Source organism: Chiloscyllium plagiosum, unplaced genomic scaffold, assembly GCF_037043375.1.
Source record: "Chiloscyllium plagiosum isolate Xiang-an unplaced genomic scaffold, Cpla_swu_hap1 HiC_scaffold_33, whole genome shotgun sequence".
In the NCBI taxonomy this organism is placed as follows: Eukaryota; Metazoa; Chordata; class Chondrichthyes; order Orectolobiformes; family Hemiscylliidae; genus Chiloscyllium; species Chiloscyllium plagiosum.
The window spans coordinates 26,151,204-26,172,941 of record NW_028270171.1 but is presented as its reverse complement, the minus strand read 5'-3'; the positions used below and the strand labels follow the sequence as shown (position 1 = coordinate 26,172,941).

Sequence of the window (21,738 nt, the reverse complement as noted above, 5' to 3'; positions counted from 1 at the left end):
TGGTAGCTCATTCCAATAATGCATGAAAAAGTTGCCCCTTAGGTCCCTTTTAAATCTCTCCCCTCTCACCTTAAACCTATGCCCTCTAGTTTTGAACTCCCCCATTCCAGGGAAAAGACTTTGTCATGCTCCTCATGATTTTATAAACCTTTATATTTTATTATCCAGTCTCTTAATCTGTCCAGGTTTCCTGTTATATTCTCACAGGATTCTAAAAGAAATTTGTCAAGTATTATTCTTTCACACAACTATGTTGACACTATGATTCTAGAAGGAAGTGATGCAACCGTTGACCCTGTCCAGATTCACAGGGTCCCACAGATTGTACAAAAGTTGCACAACAAAAGTAAAGTTAAAAATCACACAACACCAGGTTATAGTCTAACAGGTTTATTTGGAAGCACTAGCTTTTGAAGACAAAAGCAGGCCATTCAGTCCCTCCTGGGCAATCAAGCCCTCAAGCATGTTCACCATCCAGTGAGGCCTTGTCCTAACTCAGCCTTTACCCAAGAAAAGGTGGACATATGCACAACCCTACCCATTCAGGACAATTGCTTTGGAGGCCTCTGAGGGCTTCTTGTTGTGGATAGTGTTGATGCTGGCACCATGGTAACCGGGTGCCATGGAAACCAGCCAACCGCGGTTAAAGGTCACCAGCCTCATTGAAAATCCGGTGACGTCACAATCATCCTCCCACCAAGATGGCCGCGGTCGGGCGGTTTCTTCTCGGGATCGGCGGCTCCTTGCGGGCTGGGGTGACGCGGGGCCTTCTCAATCCCCACATTAAAGCTGGGGGTCAGTTTAACTCTTCTAGAAAAGTGGTGATGTCAAAATCGGGTGCTATTTTGCCCAAGCCCGTCAAGGTGAGCGCAGCGATCCGGCTGGGGGAGTATGAGGGGGTGGAGGAAAGATGCGGATGTATGGGCTAGATTGACAGCTCCTCTAAACCAATCGGACAGCGTGCTGTTATGATTGACATCTTTGATAGCGATTGATGTGCGGAACTGCTGCATAGATCATAATTAGTCCCTGCAGATTGGTGTAATGGCAGTGATAGACAGTGCTCTCCACCAATTGACGCCTCAGTACCTGGTCGCTGGTTGTTTGGGTTCAGCCAATCAATGGAGCCCATGAGAGAAATGTCGAATACTACAACTGCTTGGAATCTGACACCTAAAGAGAAAATGCTGAAAACAATCAGTAGGTTAGGCAGCATTTGTAAGTTAACCGTTTTTTTTTAATGATGAAAATCCAAGCAGGGAATGAGAGAGAAAACAAAAGGTAAGGTATGTCAGGTTGGAAACCAAAATGCATTGAGAGGGTTGTTGGTGTCGGTAAAAGGAGATGGTTACCATAGAAAGAGACAGAATTCAGACGACTAGGCGCCAGTGAGGACTGCAGATGCTGGAGATTAGAGATAAAGAGTGTGGTGCTGGAAAAGTACAGCAAATCAGGCAGCATCCGAGGAGCAGGAAAACGTTTTGAACAAAAGCCCTTCATCAGGAATGAGGCTGGGAGTCTCTGGGGTGGAGAGAGAAATGGGAGGGGGCTGGGACGGAAGATAGCTGAGAATGCAATAGGTGGATGGAGGTGGGGTGTGATAGGTTGTTGGGGAGGGTGGAGTGGATAGGTGGGAATGAAGATGGACAAGTGGGACAAGTCATGAGGGCGGTGCTGAGCTAGAAGGTTGGAACTGGGATAAGGTGGGGGAGGAGAAGTGAGGAAACTGGTGAAATCCACATTGATGCCCTGGGGCTGGAGGGTCCCAAGACGGAAGGTGCGGCATTCTTCCTCCAGGTGTTGGGTGGTAAGGGAATGACGATGTAGGAGGCCCAGGACTTGGATGTCCTTAGTGGAGTGGGAGTTGAAGTGTTCAGCCACGGGGTGGTGGGGTTGGTTCGTGCAGGTGTCCTGGAGATGTTCTCTGAAGCGCTCCTGTGAGTAGGCATTCTGACTCTCCAATGGAGAGGAGACTGCATCGGGAGCAACGGATACAGTAAATGATGTGTGGAAGTGCAGGTGAAACTTTGATGGATGTGGAAGGCTGCTTTGGGGCCTTGGCTGATGGTGAGGGGGGAGGTGCGGGTGCTGGTTTTGCAATTCCTGTGGTGGGAGGGGAGGGGAGGGGAGGGTGTGATGTTAGGGGCCGGGGGGGTAGTGTATGGACCTGATGATGTAGTCACGGAGGGAAAGGTCTTACAGAATGCGGGTAGGGGTGGGGAGGGAAATATATGGGTGGGGTCTGTTTGTAAGCGGTGGAAATGACGGAGGATGATGCAATATAAATAGAGGTTGGTGGGGCGGAAAGTGAGGATTAGGGGATTCTGTCCTTATTGTGGTTGGAGGGGTGGAGTCCAAGGGCAGAGGTGTGGGAAGTGGATGAGATGCGCTGGAGTGCATCATCAACCTCATGGGAGGGGAAATTGCAGTCTTTAGAGAAAGAGGCCATTTGGTGTGTTCTGTGGTGGAACTGATACTCCTGGGAGCAGAGGCGGAGGAATTGCGAATAAGGAATAGCATTTTTTTGCAGGAGGCAGGGTGGGAGGAGGTTTAATCCAGGTAGCTTCTGTGGTGGAACTGTCCTCCACTGTGGAACTGGAGAAGTCAGATGGCACCAGGTTATAGTCCAACAGGTTTATGTGGGGTCCAACCTTTCAGAGCATTTCCCCTTCGTCAGGTGAAATAAACCTGTTGGATTATAACCTAATGTCATCTGACTTTTGACCTTGTCCACCCCAGTCCAACACCAGCAACTCCACATCAGAGTCAGAGACGTACAGCATGGAAACAGACCCTTTGGTTCAACTCGTCCAAGCTGACGAGATATACAAAATTAATCTAGCCCACTTGACAGCATTTGGCCTCTATCCCTCCAAGCCCTTCCCATTCATAAATCCATCCAGATGCCTTTTAAATGTACTAGCCTCCACCACATTCTCTGGCAGGTTATTCCATGCAAGCGTGGAAAAAGTTATCCTTTAAGTCCCTTTTAAATCTTTCCCCTCTTGCTTTAAGTCTGTGTTCTTTAGTTTTGGACTCCTATATCCCTGACAAAATACCTTTGCTGTTCACTCTATCTACGCTCCTCATAATTTTGTAAACTTCTCTAAGGTCACCCCTCAGCCTATGACACTCCAGGGAAAATAGCCCCAGCATATCCAGCCTCTCCCTTTGCTTCAAATCCTCCAACCTTGGCAAATTCTTTGTAAATCTTCACTGAACCCTTTCAAGCTTAATAACATCTTTCCTATTAGCAGGGAGACCAGAATTGAATGCAGTATTCTAAAAGTGGCCTCACCAATGTGGCATCTCAATTCCCATACTCAATACACTGACCAATAATTAGATTAGATTAGATTAGATTACTTACAGTGTGGAAACAGGCCCTTCGGCCCAACAAGTCCACACCGACCCGCCACCCACCCATACCCCTACATTTACACCTTTTTACCTAACACTAGGGGCAATTTAGCATGGCCAATTCACCTGACCTGCACATCTTTGGACTGTGGGAGGAAACCGGAGCACCCGGAGGAAACCCACGCAGACACGGGGAGAATGTGCAAACTCCACACAGTCAGTCGCCTGAGTCGGGAATTGAACCCGGGTCTCTGGCGCTGTGAGACAGCAGTGCTAACCACTGTGCCACCGTGCCGCCCACTAAAGACAAGTATACCAAATTTCATAGAAATTGCTGTGTTCACTATCCTGTCTGCCAGTGACTCCATTATCAAGGAACTATGAACCTGCTCCTGTAGGTCTCTTTTGTTCGGTAACACTTGCCACCCTGCCATTATCGTGGAAGAATAATTGAGTCTGGAGGAAGTGTAAATACCACAAAGAATTGTCATTAACAGTTGCTATTGGGAAAATTCTGTAATTATTAAACTCAGTGTTGGATATTTCCCTTCATAATTTAAAGGCCTCAATTAGGTCATCCCTATGCTTTTTGTTTCTGGACAAAAGAGCTGCAAATGGCTTATATAGTTAGTCTTTAGGTCTAGCGAAATCTGGAGCCAGAGGCGTGCTGTAAAATAAGAGGTCTACCGCACGGTGGAGAGGGGAAGGAATTTTCTTTACTCTCACTCATGTTTGTTGCAATCTTATGATGAGTTTTGCCACAGTGCTCGGGCCTTAACCTTTCAGAATTCATATAAAGGGATCAAAGATATGGTAACTGAATTTGCTGCTGACGCAAAAGTGGGTTCTGTGGTCAGATATCTGGCAAATAGAATATTATGTGGAAAAATGTGAAGTGTCTTTCAGCAGGAAGAATATTAAAGAAATTGTTTTATACTTAGTGAGAGATTGCAGAGCTCTGACATACAGAAGGATTTGAGTGTCTTAGTGCACAAGTTCTCCTATGGAGATATGATAAGTAATTAGGAAAGCCAATAGAACGTTACTGTTTATTGCAAAGACAATTGAATACAAATGTAGGAATGTTATGCTTCAGTGATGTTTAAACTGTACAAGGCAGTAGTTATATTTGTCGTGCTTCACTGCACTTAAAAGGATTTTAGCAAAGAGCACAAAGATTCTCCAGTTATCCTCTGATAACCAGCTTAATAGAAAACATATCAAATTTTATATGTAACAGGAGTTACTATTTATTACATATAGGTAGACCCAGGATACAGAAAAACAAGTATGAATTGTTGCATGTAACTCTACTAGTTAAAACTCTAATCCCTTATATAAGTCACCCTGTACATAAGGCATTAGTTAGAAAAATAAACTGGGATGGTTTACTTCAATAATTCTTTTGCTTTCCAGGACATACTGTTGTTCAATTTCACTTCTCTGGGTACTTTTCACTTTCCTGCAGAATGCACAGGGTGACTGGTTCACCCATCATAAAGTCTCTGACTTAAAATTTACAACAACTTAACTAAACGGGCTTGCTTCAGGTATTTGCCAGAGCAGAGGAAGAAAGAGCGAGAGAGACAGACAGACATCAAAGGTTTCTGGCAATATTGTTTGTGTCCACCAATTTTCATAGAAACCAATTACATTAGTGTTGGCAGGCAGATGGCATTTGTCATCCACACCTAGTCACTACTCCACAAACCAAGCAACAACTTCTACAAGTGAGTGCCAGCCCATCGGCAATCAACCTCCCCCTCTGATCGAGAAAAGCAGCAGTGTAAACACCACTTACAATGAGCTTTGGTAATTTGCTTTTAAAGATTGCTGCAAACTTTCCACAATCTAGTCAGAAATATAAAGTGTGGTTAACAATTTTGGTCCCTTTATTTTAGGTAAGATGGAGGCCGGCTAGAAAGGTTCATTAGGTTTATCCTAAGTTATGGAGGTGAAGTCGAGTAGGGTGGACCTGTAATCACCGAAGTTTGGAAAAATGCTACCTTACTGAGAGTCAAGATTCATAGGAGACTTGACAGGGTGGATGAGGCGAGGTTGTTAGGCTCACAGGGCATGATCTCAGTGTCGGTGGTTGTCCATTTAAGATACTGATGAAAAGGTGTTTCTTTTATCAGAGGGTCGTGAATCTACAGAATTCTTTACTACAGAGAGCAGTCCAGGCTGGTTTGTTGAGTATATTCATGGCTGAGATAACAGATTTTTAAACAGTGAGTTTTGAGAAGATTTGTCGTTCAGGTTGAGTTTCTGGATGTAGGTTTGCTCGCTGAGCTGGAAGGTTTGATTTCAGACATTTTGTCACCATTTTAAACAGGAAATCTAGATTTGTAATGAAAAGGCAGGAATGTGCAGATGAGATTTATCTGAGCAGCCAAGTAAAAATGATGGGCTGAATCTTGTGCGCCCCTCACCATCACTGCTTATAAAAGAATGATCCCCTTCTTTGCTGAGACACTGACTGAGCTCAGTCATGCCAACTGGCCACGATTCTGCATCCTGCATGTTGCTCCATTTGATGATGATGGCATTTACAATAAACAGGCCCTACTCTCAAACATTTCTTTGATAAAGGCCAGGGAACAAGGGGCATCATCAACATTGTCTCAGAATCTAATGGTCTCCTCAGCATCTTGTTTGTCACCTTTCATTCTTCTGAACTCCACTGGAGGAAATCCTCATCCTGTTCAACCTATCTTCACAAAAGAAATAGAGTGAAACTAATTCTTGATATTCCAAACTACGTACACCTTATTACTGTCTTGTTTTCATAAGATCATAAGGAATAGGAACAGGATCAGGCCATTTGGCTCCTTGAGTCTGCTGAAGCATTGGATCCTGGCTGATCTGACATTCCTTACCTTTTTCTGGACTCTTGAATCATGTTAATTTTTCCTGTAGTTTTAAATAAATATTTGTTCATGCCTTGTGGCACCTATCTTTGATAACCCTGATTACACTTGCTGGAAAAGCGCAGCAGGTCAGGCAGCATCCAGGGAACAGGAGAATCGACATTTCGGGCATAAGCCCTTGATTACACTTGAACTGACAATGGAAAATAGCTTGTGAAGCAATGGGTTCACACCTTCTTCACATGTACACAATCTAGCTAAGTCACGTTTTATTATTAGAATGGACTGCTGAAATGCAGTGGTCACCTTGTGCACAGAATTCATTTGTGTCAGTCCTTATGGTAAAATAAAGTAATGAAGCGTAAAATAACATTTCTATACACTTGAAGTCGAATAATTCAACCTGGTTGAAATGGCCTGGAAGCATGTGCATTTACTGTGGAATGGTGAAATTACGTGTCACCAAATTATCTTCACATCTATTTGTGATTGATGATTTAATTTTCAGACCTTTTTTTTTGTCGTTGCCCACTGAGCTCAGAATCATAAGGCAATTCTGAGTGTTACGACACTGGGTAAACTCTCCTGCTTAATTTAAAACCAGCAACACAGAAAAGATTTATCCCATGCAGTAATCTGTAAAAAAAAAAAAAAAATTTGAGTGGCCAAGAAACATGTAAAGTAAAAATTGACAACTTTATTTCTTAAAGTATAACAGCGAATACTTAACTAACCACTACTTACAATTTCTTTCTCTAGTTATCTTTTACCTTCCTTTCTATAATAATAGTCCGATAAAACTCCTAATTAAGATTCACAAAACAACACTTCATATCTACCCAGGATCTGATCAAGTGTACCCTAGAACTCTGGGGGAAGCTAAAGTGATTGCTGGGCCCTTTGCTGAGATATTTATATCATCGATAGGCACAGGTGAGGTGCCGGAAGACTGGACGTTGGCTAACGTGGTGCCACTGTTTAAGAAGGGTGGTAAGGATAAGCCAGGAAACTATAGACTGGTGAGCCTGACGTTGGTGGTGGGCAAGTTGTTGGAGGGAATCCTGAGGAACAGAATGTACATGTATTTGGAGAGGCAAGGACTGATTAGGGACAGTCAACATGGCTTTGTGTGTGGGAAATCAAGGGAGATTGATTAGCAACGTTAGATCTCTCAGAATACAGGGAGAACTAGCCATTTGGATACAGAACTGGCTCAAAGGTAGAAGACAGAGGGTGGTGGTGGAGGGTTGTTTTTCAGACTGGAGGCCTGTGACCAGTGGAGTGCCACAAGGATTGGTGCTGGGTCCTCTACTTTTTGTCATTTAAATAAATGATTTGGATGCGAGCATAAGACTTACAGTTAGTAAGTTTGCAGAGGATACCAAAATTGGAGGTGTAGTGGACAGCGAAAAGGGTTACCTCAGATTACAACAGGATCTTTACAACAGAATGGGCCAATGGGCTAAGAAGTGGAAGATGGAGTTTAATTCAGATAAATGAGAGGTGCAGCATTTTGGGAAAGCAAATCTTAGCAGGCCTTATACACTTAATGGTAAGGTCCTAGGGAGTGTTGCTGAACAAAGAGACCTTGGAGTGCAGGAACATAGCTCCTTTAGAGTGGGTTTGCAGGTAGATAGGATAGTGAGGAAGGCATTTGGTGTGCTTTTGTTTATTGGCCAGAGTATTGAGTACAGGAGTTGGGAGGTCATGTTGCTGCTGTATACAGGACATTGGTTAGGCCACTGTTTGAATATTGTGTGTAATTCTGGTCTCCTTCCTATCGGAAAGATGTTATGAAACTTGAAAGGGTTCAGAAAAGATTTACAAGGATGTTGCCAGGGTTGGAGGATTTGAGTTACAGGGAGAGGCTGAACAGGCTGGGGCTATTTTCCCTGGAGTGTCGGAAGCTGAGGGGTGACCTTACAGAGTTTACAAAATTGAGGGGCATGGATAGGATAAATAGGCCAAGTCTTTTCCCTGGGGTTGGGGAGTCCAGAACTAGAGGGCATAGGTTTAGGATGAGAGGGGAAAGATATATAAAAGAGACCTGAGGGGCAACGTTTTCACACAGACTGTGATACGGGTATGGAATGAGCTGCCAGAGGAAGTGGTGGAGGCTGGTACAATTGCAACATTTAAGAGGCATTTGGATGTATATATGAATAGGAGGGTTTGGAGGGATATGGGCCGGGTGCTGGCAGGTGGGACTAGATTGGGTTGGGATATCTGGCCGGCATGGATGGGTTGGACCGAAGGGTCTGTTTATATGCTGCACATCTCTGTGACTCTGTGTAGGCAGTTTTAGGTTCTTATCTTCAGATCTCCCTGTGTTGTCTTTTCTCCTTGTTAAGAATTTCTACATCACATGTTACTGATCGAAAAGATACTTTTAAGAGAGATGTTTGTTTTCAAGTAGTCTGGGACATGTTAGGCTTGGCAGTTCTGCTCTCAACTGTTCAGTTTTCCCCCCCCCCCACCCGGTCTTATACCCCAGAACATCGGATTGTGTCATTGGCTTTTAAGATTGTCAATATACTCAATTCAAACTTGATTGGAAATGGGGTACTTTTATTGGGGTATAATTTAAACTGGCCGAATTTGAATTTGTTTTTTATCTCCAGGCAACTAACTAGTCGAGTTGTTCAACCCAGTGTTTACATACATTGTTGCCTTATTGAGAAGACTTGGTGCTGTGTCCAGTAGTTCTGCTGCTTTTAACTCTCAAAGGTACACCCACATCTTCATAACACCTAGGAGAGATATAATGGTGGAAAATTCCTCTCCAATGGACCCATTTCAGTTGACGGTGACTTGGGTGGAAGCAGAACCCAGCAAGGATCTGTCCATTTGTGCATTTTACAGCAACTGCAAAACTGATTTATGTCTTGCTTGATGTACTGGCATACACAACGTTCATTCCATATACTCTATACCAGTGTCTCAGACCCTTTACACTTTATAGGAAATACAGATACCCCTTGGTCAAGTAGCAACACCACAGCTTCCAGTATGGAGTGAAGGATAATGTCCAAGAAGGCAAATGAGAAAAGTGCACTGACTGATATCTTTAAAGAAAATGTTTGTAGCGATTGTCCTTTATAGCCATTCTAACTGGCTCACTGACCTGCGAATGAGGATTTAGTTAGTTTAAATACCTGGGCCAGTTTTCTTGCAGGAGAAAGTGAGGACTGCAGATGCTGGACATCAGAGTCGAGAGTGTGGTGCTGGAAAAGCACAGCAGGTCAGGCAGCATCCGAGGAGCAGGAGAGTCGATGTTTCGGGCATGAGCTCTTCATTCCAGATGAAGGCCTTATGCCCAAAATGTCGATTCTTCTGCTCCTCAGATGCTGCATGACCTGCTGTGCTTTTCCAGCACCACACTCTCTCCACAGTTTCCTTGCAGAAAGGATTAGGAGTCTGAGTTAGTCACAAATATCATGACCAGCAACAGTATAAGCATCAGACACACAGAGCCAAGAGTGAAAGACAAAGAGCGATGTAACAAGAGGAGGCTTTTATCTTTAAAAGAGATTGAGATGTTTGTATTGTTGTAATGCAGATGATTTTTGCACTGTCAGCTCCAACAAACAGCAGTGTGGTAATGCTGAGATTTCTTTTGTGATGTTGGCTGTGAGAAGTAGTAGAGGCAAGGACATGGGGAGAGTGCTCTTCCTGCACCACTTTGAAATAAAGATCATGGGATCTCCTACCCTCCAGAGGGGTACATAAGGGGTATTTAATATGTCAGCTGAAAAATGGCATTTGATGTCAGTGCAGCACATCCACATTGCTGCACCGGAGTGTTAGCCTTATCAGTTGAAGTTTCTGGAGCTGGACTTGTCCTTTCTGACTTTCGTGCTATCTGCTGAACCAGGGCTAATGCCTTCTGCCTGACTGCTTGGTAGCTGAGGTGAGATAAGACTCCACTGTGAATAGGCCACAAATGTTACCTTGGATCATGCAAAACAGACACTCTATCATAGAGTCATACAGCATAGGTGGCACGGTGGCTCAGTGGTTAACACTGCTACCTCACAGCACCAGAGACCTGGGTTCAATTCCCACCTCAGGCAACTGTCTGTGTGGAGTTTGCACATTCTCCCCGTGTCTGTGTGGATTTCTTCCGGGTGCTCCAGTTTCCTCCCACACAGGTTAGGTGAATTGGCCACGCTAAATTGCCCGTAGTGTTAGGTGAAGGGGTAAATGTAGGGGAATGGGTCTAGGTGGGTTGCTCTTCGGAGGATCGAAGGGCCTGTTTCCACACTAAGTAATCTAATCTAATCAAAAGCATGGAAACAGACCCTTCGGTTCAACCAGTCCATGCCAAACATAATTCCAAACAGAACTAGTCCCATCTCCCTGGCCCATATCCCTCCAAACCTTTCCTATTCACGTACTTATCCAAATGTCTTTCAAACATTGTATTTGCACCCACACCCACGACTTTCTCCATCAGTGGAACTGCACAGAGTTGACATCTGTTGAGTTGCATGAGAATGTGTTTTAAGGTTCTGTTTTCTCCTGCACAGACTCCCTTTGGTCTCATGAAAGTCTTTATTGTGGTCATCCCTTTTCTGTACATGGGCACTCAGATCAGCAAGAGCTTCGCTTCACTACTGGAGGAACATGATATTTTTGTCCCAGTGGATGATGATGACGATGATTAACTAACAGGTAAAGAAGCATTTCCATCAATTTCGCCGTGAACTGCTGGCTCTTTCTGACTGGACAAATGTGAAATTGTCAAACAGCCAAGATTGTTTTCCCAGGCGAGGTGAGTTCAAAACTAAAGGGCATAGGTTTAAGGTGAGAGGGGAAAGATTTAAAAGGGACCTGAGGGACAACCTTTTCACGCAGAAGGTGGTGCGTGTATAGAATGAGCTGCTAGAGGAAGTGGTGGAGGCTGGTATAATTACAAACGTTTAAAAGGCACCCGGATGGGTACACTAATAGGTGCTGCATAAGATAAGGATGCATGGCGTTAAGGGTAAAGTATGAGCATGGATAGAGAAGTTGTCTAACAGGAGGCAAAGAGTGGGGATAAGTTAGTGCTTTTCTGGTTGGCAATCAGTAATTAGTGGTGAGCCTTCGGGATCAGTGTTTGGACTGCAGTTATTCACAATTTATATAGATGACTTGGAGTTGGGGACCACGTGTACATTGTCAAAGTTTGTGGATAATATTAAGAGGAGTGGCAGAGCAAAATGTGCAGAGGACTGTGAAACTTTGCAGAGGAACATAAATACTTTGAGTGGGCAAAGGTCTGGCAAGTGGAGTACAATGTTAATAAATGTGAAGTCATCCATTTTGGTAGGAGTAACAGTAAAAAGGACTAGTATGGTATAAAGTTGCAGCATGCTGCTATGCAGAGGGACTTGGATATCCTTGTGCATGAATCACAGAAGGTTGGTCTGCAGGTACAAGAAATTAAAGCAAATGGAATTTTGTCCTTCATTGCTAAAGCAGAGGTCACGTTGCAGCTGTATAGAATGCTGGTGAGGTCACACCTGGAGTACTGTATATAGTTTTGGTCGCCTTACTTGAGAAAGGATGTACTGGCACTGGAAGGGGTGCAGAGGAGGTTCACTGGATTGATTCTGGAGTTGAGCGGGATTGGCTTATGAGGAGACACTGAGTAGATGGGATTATATTCATTGGAATTTAGAAGAATGATTGGGGGGGGGGGAATCTTATAGAAACATGTAAAATTATGAAGGGAATAGATAAAACAGAGAGGATGTTTCCACGGGGTGGCAAGCGAAACTAGGACAAGAGGGCACAGCCTCAAAATGAGGAGAAGCAGCTTTTGGACTGAATTGAGAAGGAATTTCTTCACCCAGAGGGTTGGGAATTTGTGGAATTCCCTGCCCAGTGAAGTAGTTGATGCTATTTCAGTGAACGTTTTTAAAGCTAAGGTAGATTTTTTTTTTCAACAATAAAAGAGTTAAGGGTTATGGTGAGAGGGCGGGTAAGTGGAGCAGAGGCCATGAAAACATCAGCCATGGTAATTGCGGAGCAGCTCGAGGGGCCAGATGACCTACTCCTGCTTCTTCTTTATGAAGAGTTTAGAGGAATATGGACCAAGTGCTGGAAAATGGGACTTGGATCCATTTAGGACATTTGTTCGCCATGGACGAGTTGGACCAAAGGGTCTGTCTCTGTGCAGTACAGCTCTATGACTTTATAAGTAGAAGTTGATCTTTGAGCCTACTCTTGCAATCAGTAAGGTCATGGCTCATCTGTTTCAAATTCCACCTTCCCAATCACTTAGATTCTTAAAGTCATAGAGATGTATAGCATGGAAATAGACCCTTCAGTCCAACCCGTCCATGCCGACCAGATATCCCAACCCAATCTAGTCCCACCTGCCAGCACCCGGCCCATATCCCTCCAAACCCTTCCTATTCATATACCCATCCAAATGCCTCTTAAATGTTGCAATTATACCAGCCTCCACCACATCCTCTGGCAGCTCATTCCTTACCCGTACCACCCTCTATGTGAAAACATTGCTCCTTAGATCTCTTTTATATCATTCCACTCTCACCCTAAACCTATGCCCTCTAGTTCTGGACTCCCTGACCCCAGAGAAAAGATTTTGTCTATTTACCCTATCCATGCCCCTCATAATTTTGTAAGCCTCTGTAAGGTCATCCCTCAGCCTCCAACGCTCCAGGGAAAACAGCCCCAGCCTGTTTAGCCTCTCCCTGTAGCTCAAATCCTCCAACCCTGGAAACATCCTTGTAAATTTTTTCTGAACCCTTTCAAGTTTCACGACATCTTTTCAATAGGAAGGAGACCAGAATTGCAAGCAATATTCCAACAGTGGCCTAATGAATGTCCTGTAAAGCTGCAACATGACCTCCCAACTCCTGTACTCAATACTCTGACCAATAAAATAAAGCATACCAAACGCTGCCTTCACTATCCTATCTACCTGCAATTCCACTTTAAGGAGCTATGAACCTGCACTCCAAGGTCTCTTTGTTCAGCAACACTCCCTAGGACCTTACCATTAAACGTATACATCCTGCTAAAGTTTGCTTTCCCAAAATGCAGCACCTCGCATTTATCTGAATTAAACTCCATCTGCCAATTCTCAGCCCATTGGCCCATCTGGTCAAGATCCTGTTGTAATCTGAGGTAACTCTCTTCGCTGTCCACTACACCTTCACTTTTGGTGTCATCTGCAAACTTACTAACTGTACCTCTTATGCTCGCATCCAAATCATTTATGTTTTCTTGTTAGACATGAAATGAATCTGTATCAGCCTCCACTGCCACCTTGTAGAGAATTTTGAAGTTGCACAATTGAGAGAAAAAAATCTGATTTTTAAGTCATGGTTCTGAAAAGACTAATCTAGTTAATTTCTAAACTTTTTCACCCATATCTGCTAGTATAAAATATAAACTTTTTTTTATATATAAAGGTAAAGTGTTGTTTATATCTCAATCTTTCATCACCATTGCCAAACTGGCTTTCAAACACACTATGTTCTGCTGCAACTTGCTTGTTGTGTGGTGAAGGTGAATTCACTCTAGACCAACAAGACGAAAGCAATTTAGGCAAAATAATTCTAGAATGTTCTAAGTAAAGCATGCTAAGTGAACCTCAGGTAATTGTTTTCCAACTCCGTCATTGTACCTTTTGATCAATGTTTAGTCACAGCCAATGCAAAGGTGTCCTCATCTGGTCAAAGCACATTGTGAAAAATCTTGTTTCTGCACACTGTGACTACCTGGTTGTTATCTTGAATGTGCAGCTTTAAATGTATGAACTATCTAATATTATGCCCTCTGTCCTTCAGCTGAAGTATACCATCGACTTGGGCTTGAGTTTCTGTCATTGAGTCATACAGCACGGAAATAGATCCTTCAGTCCATGCTGAACGTAATTCCAAACTAAACTAGTCCCCTAGCCCATACCCCTCCAGACCTTTCCTATTCATGTATTTATCTAAATGTGTTTTAAACATTGTAATTGTACCCACATCCACCACTTCTGAGGATGTTCATTCCACACGCAAACCATTCTCTGTGTAAAAGATTTGCCCCTCGTGTCTTTTTAAAATCTCTCTCCTCACACCTTAAAAATGTGTCCCCTAGTGTTGAAATTCCCCTTCCTAGGGAAAAGGCCTCTAACCTTAACTCTATTTATACTCATTATTTTATAAATTTCTCAACGTCACCTGTCAACCTGCTACACTCCAGTGAAATAAAGTCTCAGTCTTTCTTTATAACTCAAACCTTCCATACCCAGCATCATCCTGGTAGACTTTTCTGAACCCTCTGGTTCAGCTTATTAATATCCTTCCTATAACTGGGCAACCAGAACTGTGGTCTTTAGTGACCAAACCGTTCAATTCTCAATCTGCGGATCTTTGGGCATGAGGCAACATGGTCCCACAGAATAGTGGGATCTAGCGTGCAGGAGTTACTTGCTTTAGTTCCCTTCTCTGCTGCTATGCCTCAACATAAAGGTGTTTGGACATGAAGTGTGAGGCAGCTTGGTAGACAACCTGTCACAATTTTAATGTGATTGGTAATAAGTTCCTCCCAGTCATTAATGTCAATATTTCCTTGCTTCAAGAAGATATGACAATAGGTGCAGGAGTAGGCCATTCTGCCCTTCGAGCCTGCACCACCATTCAATGTGATCATGGCTGATCATCCTTAATCAGTATCCTGTTCCTACCTTATCTCCATAATCCTTGATTCCACAATCCTTGAGAGTTCTATCCAACTCTTTCTTAAATTAATCCAGAGACTGGGTCTCCACTGCCCTCTGGGGCAGAGCATTCTACACAGCCACCACTCTCTGGGTGAAGAAGTTTTTCCTCATCTCTGTCCTAAATAGTCTACCCCGTATTTTTAAGCTGTGTCCTCTGTTCGGCACTCACCCATCAGCGGAAACATGTTTCCTGCCTCCAGAGTGTCCAATCCTTTAATAATCTTATATGTCTCAATCAGATCCCCTCTCAGTCTTCTAAACTCAAGGGTATACAAGCCCAGTCGCTCCAGTCTTTCAGTGTAAGGTAATCCCGCCATTCCAGGAATTGACCTCGTGAACCTACGCTGTACTCCCTCAATAGCCAGAATGTCTTTCCTCAAATTTGGAGACCAGAACTGCACACAGTACTCCAGGTGTGGTCTCACCAGGGCCCTGTACAGCTGCAGAAGAACCTCTTTCCTTCTATTCTCAATCCCTCTCGTTATGAAGGCCAGCATGCTATTAGCCTTCTTCACTACCTGCTGTACTTGCATGTTTACCTTCATTGACTGGTGTACAAGAACACCCAGATCTCTCTGTACTGCCCCTTTACCTAAATTGATTCCATTTAGGTAATAATCTGCCTTCCTCTTCTTGCCACCAAAGTGGATAACCATACATTTATCCACATTAAACTGCATCTGCCATGCATCTGACCACTCACCTAACTTGTCCAGGTCACCCTGTAATCTCCTAATATCCTCATCAAATTTCACCCTGCCACCCAGCTTAGTATCAGCAGCAAATTTGCTAATGTTATTGCTAATACCATCTTCTATATCATTAACATATATTGTAAAAAGCTGCGGTCCCAGTACTGATCCCTGCGGTACCCCACTGGTCACTACCTGCCATTCCGAAATGGAGCCGTTTATCACTACTCTTTGTTTCCTATCAGCCAACCAACTTTCAATCCAAGTTAGTACTTTGCCCCCAATACCATGCGCCCTAATTTTGCTCACTAACCTCCTCCTATATGGGACTTTATCAAAAGCTTTCTGAAAGTCCAGGTACACTACATCTACTGGATCTCCCTTGTCCATCTTCAGAGTTACATCCTCAAAAAATTCCAGAAGATTAGTCAAGCATGATTTCCCCTTCATAAATCCATGCTGACTCTGACCTATCCTGTTACTACTATCCAGATGTGTCGTAATTTCATCCTTTATAATAGACTCCAGCATCTTTCCCACCACTGAGGTCAGACTAACTCTTCTTTAATTTCCTGTTTTCTCTCTCCCACCTTTCTTAAAAAGTGGTACAACATTAGCCACCATCCAATCCGCAGGAACTGATCCCGAATCTATCGAACTCTGGTAAATAATCACCATCGCATCCACGATTTCTCGAGCCACTTCCTTCAGTACCCTGGGATGTAGACCATCCGGCCCCGGGGACTTATCAACCTTCAGACCTAACAATCTCTCCAACACCAATTCCTGGCAAATATAAATTCCCTTAAGTTCAGGTCCTTCAGTCACTGTTACCTCAGGGAGATTGCTTGTGTCTTCCCCAGTGAACACAGATATGAAGTACCAATTCAATTCTTCTGCCATTTCTTTGTTCCCCATAATATATTCCCGTTTCTGTCTTCAAGGGCCCAATTTTAGTTTTAACCATTTTTTTGCCTTTCACATACCTAAAAAAACTTTTACTATCCTCCTTTATATTATTGGCCAGTTTACCTTCGTACCTCATTTTTTCCCTGCGTATTTCCTTCTTAGTAATCCTCTGTTGTTCATTAAAAGTTTCCCAGTCCTCCGTTTTCCCACTTATCTTTGCTATGTTATACTTTTTCTCTTTTAACTTTATATGTTTCTTAACTTCCCTCGTCAGTCACAGCCACCCATGCCTTCTCCTAGGATCTTTCTTCCTTTTAGGAATGAACTGATCCTGCATCTTCTGCATTATACACAGAAATATCTGCCATTGTTCCTCCACTGTCATCCCTGCTAAGGTATTGCACCACTGAACTTTGGCCAGCTCCTCCCTCATAGCTCCATAGTTCCCTTTATTCAACAGAAATATTGTCACTTCCGATTGTACCCTCTCCCTCTCAAATTGCAGATTGAAGCTTATTGTATTATGGTCACTACTTCCCAATGGCTCCTTCACTTCGAGGTCTCTGACCAATTCTGGTTCGTTGCACAATACCAGATCCAGAATTGCCTTCTCCCTGGTCGGCTCCAGCACCAGCTGTTCTAAGAATCCATCTCCGAGGCACTCCATAAAGTCTCTTTCTTGAGGTCCAATACCATCCTGATTCTCCCAGTCTACCTGCATGTTAAAATCCCCCATAACAACTGTAGTAACATCTTTGCGACAGGCCAATTTCAGCTCCTGATTCAACTTACATCCGACATCCAGACTACTGTTTGGGGGCCTGTAGATAACTCCCAAGAGGGTCTTTTTACCCTTCGTATTTCTCAGCTCTATCCACACTGACTCTACATCCCCTGATTCTAGGTCCCCCCGCGCGAGGGACTGCATATCATCCCTTACCAACATGGCCACCCCACCCCCTCTGCCCATCAGTCTGTCCTTACAATAGCACGTGTAGCCTTGAATATTTATTTCCCAGGCCCTGTCCACTTGAAGCCACGTCTCAGTTATCCCCACAATATCTGCCAATTTCCAAGAGCCTCAAGCTCATCCATCTTATTTCTAATGCAATACCTTATGACTCTGACTATAAGTATGTGAAGTGTTTCCTTTGCCCTGCCTTTGGAATGCTGGAGAGTGGATAAACAGAAATTGGTGGAGGACACAGTTTTCACTGTCTGAACAGTGTCCAGTCCATCATAGTTGGTTTTGCAGGAATTTTATCTGTACACGTGTGGAATTGAATTTAAGAAGGAGACTACCATTTGATTGATGGTAACAGCATTGAAGGATGCAGTGGATACATTGGTGGAATTTCTGTCACACTGATGTGTTGCTGTTCCATAGTTCAGGACTCTGCAGTACAGAGTGTAATACAGATAGAATTCCTATACAATTACTTTATACTTCATTGTGATTGTATCAAAATAAATCATTCATTATAAAACTAAATTGACTTTTTTTTTTAACTTGAGTTGGCATCACAGTCGAAAAAGGAACCTAATTCTAACCATCTAAAATTACATGTCTTCATCCTGATGATTCACACAGTAGGTGGCTTTGGAAACAGATTACAGAGGAACCTCGATAATCCGAATGAGATGGGTGTGCACTCTTTCATTTGGATAATTGATTATTCGGTTAATCGATTCAATGCCTTTCCTCTGGGGCTTTGAGTTCTCTATTAAATCTGCTCCCCGTTCAGGAGATTAGCAGCAGCATGCAGCGCGTGAGCCACCGCCCCCAACACTGCCCACCCCACCCACTGTGTGACCCCCTTCCACCCGCCTCTTCTCCAGGGCAGCTGGACTGGACACCTACAAGACTGCTGCTGCCTTTTGGGGGGTAGACTCTCCAAATAGCATCCACATGTGCGCACAGACAAATAGACAACTTTTCATTGAAACCTTTTGACAGGTTCCACCTTTGCCCTGTACAGGACAATGTTGGAGAGAATATCTGGAGAAGGGGGGTTTAACGTACACGCCTGTGTGTGTGTGTGTGTGTGTGTGTGTGGGGGGGGCGGGGGCAGGGGGTGTAGAGGTCAGTCATTTAGAAAGGGTGCCTGCGCTACCATCGGTCCAGGACTGTTCTTTGCAGCACATTTAATCCCTGTAAACAAAAGATGCGATCAGTGTTGACACACGTCTTTGATGTAATGTTTCTGTCGGGACCGATTTTCGGATAATTGGTATATGGATAATCAAGGTTCCTCTGTATAACACTAAGAATATTTTAAAATGAAAGTACAGAAACACTTTTTTTATGAGTTTCAAATATGAAAAGTGACAGGGGGTTAGAGGTTTGCAATGCAATGACGGACTTCAGTTGAGTTGATGTGGGAAAACTGTTTTCACTTGTGGCTGAGTCCAAAATAAGGTAGGATAAATATGCACTGAGGGGGTGGAACTCGCTCCCATGTGGAGCAAGGTAGCATTGCTGCTTTTAAGATAATGGAGTACAGAACCGGAGTACTGCTGAATAAAGACACAATTGAAATTTATTTGTCTTGAACAGTTTGCACGAATACCAATTTTAAGGGAAAACCCAAAATTAATAGTTGAGTGATGATTGTGTTGACATGTAGCTTAATCATGATTAATCGTTACATGGTCTACTTATCAACCAAAGGGTCCTGTTCTTTTTGGATGGAAAGAACATTGCTCTTATTTCAACTCTGCAAAATGAAGGACCACCATTTGCTGGGTTGATTTCTCAGGAAACACCCTTGACTAATCAGAATCAAACCAAGCTTGGCACTTAACTGACAATTATTTAACTATTGTATTTTCCATGAAAATGCCTGCTACCAGAGTCCACTTGCCAAACAGTCAGCACTCTCCTCTCATAGTGTATGAATGTTGGATTTTTTCCCTTCAAATTGGTATTCTTGCAAATTGTCTTGTTGAGTGCAGGACAAAATGTGGGTCAGGGCTGATTTCTAGATCTGCATTTGAAGTTGAAGTCGAAACTCACATGACTGAACTAACACCGAATGAAATTCCTGACCCTGACCAAAACCATGCTATTATTAGGATGGTTAGCTGGGTCATCCAAAGGTAAAATCTGCCTCTTAAGGATCTTTCCATCCAGTATCCCAAGTAAGCCATCATCTCTGGAAAGGTGAGTTGCAGTGTGATAATAGATTCTAATGTGTCACCCATTTGCTCACCAGACCACCACCTCACCTCCAAGTCAACAATTTGTGGGATTAAAAACGTTTTGAAATGCAGTGAAACAAACTCTCATCTTTTGTCTTTCAGATTTCTGCTGTGACTTAGAGCTGCTCTCATTGGACTGCACACTATAGTAACGACTAACTGTACATATTCCTGTATCTGAAGCTTTGGCTAGGAAACACAAGACCCTGAGAGAATGAAAACTTCTCAATATTTTGCATGTGTTGTATATAATGTGTGCTTAAGGGAAAATTTAGACTTTTAAAGAGCGTGTCCATTCTGATGGGTTATGTGCATTGCACTGAACGGAGTTTTTCAATTTGTTTCTCCTCCCTGTTCTGAAAAAACATTCCCCTTCTCTGTTTTCCTTGAGACATTGACTCAAATATGGATCTATAATAACAGGTTATCTTTTTAAATTTTGAGACAGGCTGCAGCCTGATCTGTATACATGTTGTGTGCATTCTTTAATTTGAACTGTAGTGGTCCCTAGCTTTGAGTGTGGACATGGTTTGCCCATTGACAGTAGGGTGAAGACAAAAGGATCTTTAGATTTAAAATGCATTTTGCAGTACAGCCCTCATGTTTTACATCATTCCAGGGAGTTTAAATACAATTGAATATAATTATTTCAAAAAAAAATAAAAGCTTTAAATGTTTACAGTCATTCAAGTTATGATCTTCAGTATCTGAATTTCAGAAGTATCAAGTGAACTGAAACTTAATTGAGTAAACTGTTTGTACCTAAAATAATCAGAGCTGTTGTAAGATTTGATATTTAGAGATGGACATGAACACAATTGTTTTTTGACCAAGAAGTTCCTAGCTATATCTTGTGGTGGCATGTGAATGAGAAGGACACTGATTCCAGGGACTGTTCCAGTCTATATTTTATTGGGTTGCATGTTTTCTTAAATAAAAACATTTAACCCCATGACATGCAATTAAAGTCTCCTCCTCAGTCTGAAGATTTACTGAGTGTGTTGTTTGATTGGGTTGCAGCTGCCAATGTTGTCGAAGGAGCTACAACCATCTGTGACCATGTCAATCACGGCAATAAATCTTGTTCAAATCCAAGTCCATCTCTTGCCATGTTATTGAAAGGCTGTGATATTGGCTCTGTCATACAACTTTAACAATACTGAAGATTTCAACATTGTATAGGCTATATAGTAATAAACCAGGCTATTCCGCCCAATCAGTCTATGCTGATATTTATTTGGGCTTCTGTCCCACCTTTTCATAATAAAAGTACCAGCGTCACCCTCTATTCCCTGCATCTGTATTTGTTATTAATGCATTGAAATTGTTTGCTTCATCACTCGCTCTGGCTAGTGAGTTCCACATTCTCTTCTTTCCAGCTTCTTCTGAATTCTTACTTGGTGACTACTTTAAAACCACCAGTGTGTTTATTATCTTCTCCACATTGTGTATATCAAAGCCTTGCGTATTTTCCTTTTCAATCCTCAGCTATTGACATCACCATTAAAGAGCCTCACATAGCCTGGCATCATTCTGGTGGACACTGGTCCACACTCATCTATGGGCAGTGTCCTACAAACACATCTTTAGAAGGTTCTCCATTTGTTTTGTAAAACTGGAAATACTTAATGTGCATTTTTAAAATTGTATATTGCCCACTTCCAGGTGGCATCTCCCCAACAGGCACTTCATTCATTTATTTACCTGGCTTGCAAGTGATAGCGTTGAGCCAGTTTAGCAAGTCAAATAATCTATGTACCTAAGATTGAGGTCTGTTCAGCAACCTATGTCACTAAGTATCAGAATATATCACAGTGGGGACCTTTGGCCATGTTTGTCACTGATATCAAGTTAGTTTGCAATAGTTTCATGACTCTTTACTGCCTCCGTAAGTGAATCTTCACTAAATGTGTACAATTGCCACATCTCCCAGGAAACCAGAGTTGAGCCTTGCTCATGTGTGTTAAGTAAGATA

General features: G+C 42.9%; 1 protein-coding gene across 1 annotated transcript; it reads left to right on the top strand.

Moving 5' to 3' along the window:
• Positions 1–683: 683 nt before the first annotated feature.
• On the top strand, positions 684–20,858 carry smdt1a (single-pass membrane protein with aspartate-rich tail 1a). Its single transcript, XM_043679985.2, has 3 exons — positions 684–863; positions 10,760–10,904; positions 19,866–20,858. Exons 1-2 carry the CDS (start codon positions 702–704, stop codon positions 10,895–10,897), a joined length of 300 nt encoding a protein of 99 aa, XP_043535920.1. The 5' UTR covers positions 684–701; the 3' UTR covers positions 10,898–10,904; positions 19,866–20,858.
• The last annotated feature ends 880 nt before the right edge of the window (positions 20,859–21,738 follow it).

Coding starts and splice junctions, on each gene's coding strand:
- smdt1a (XM_043679985.2), top strand. CDS start 702: ATGGCCGCGGTCGGGCGGTTTCTTCTCGGGATCGGCGGCTCCTTGCGG. Junction 864..10,759: donor TTTTGCCCAAGCCCGTCAAG/GTGAGCGCAGCG, acceptor TCTCCTGCACAG/ACTCCCTTTGGTCTCATGAA.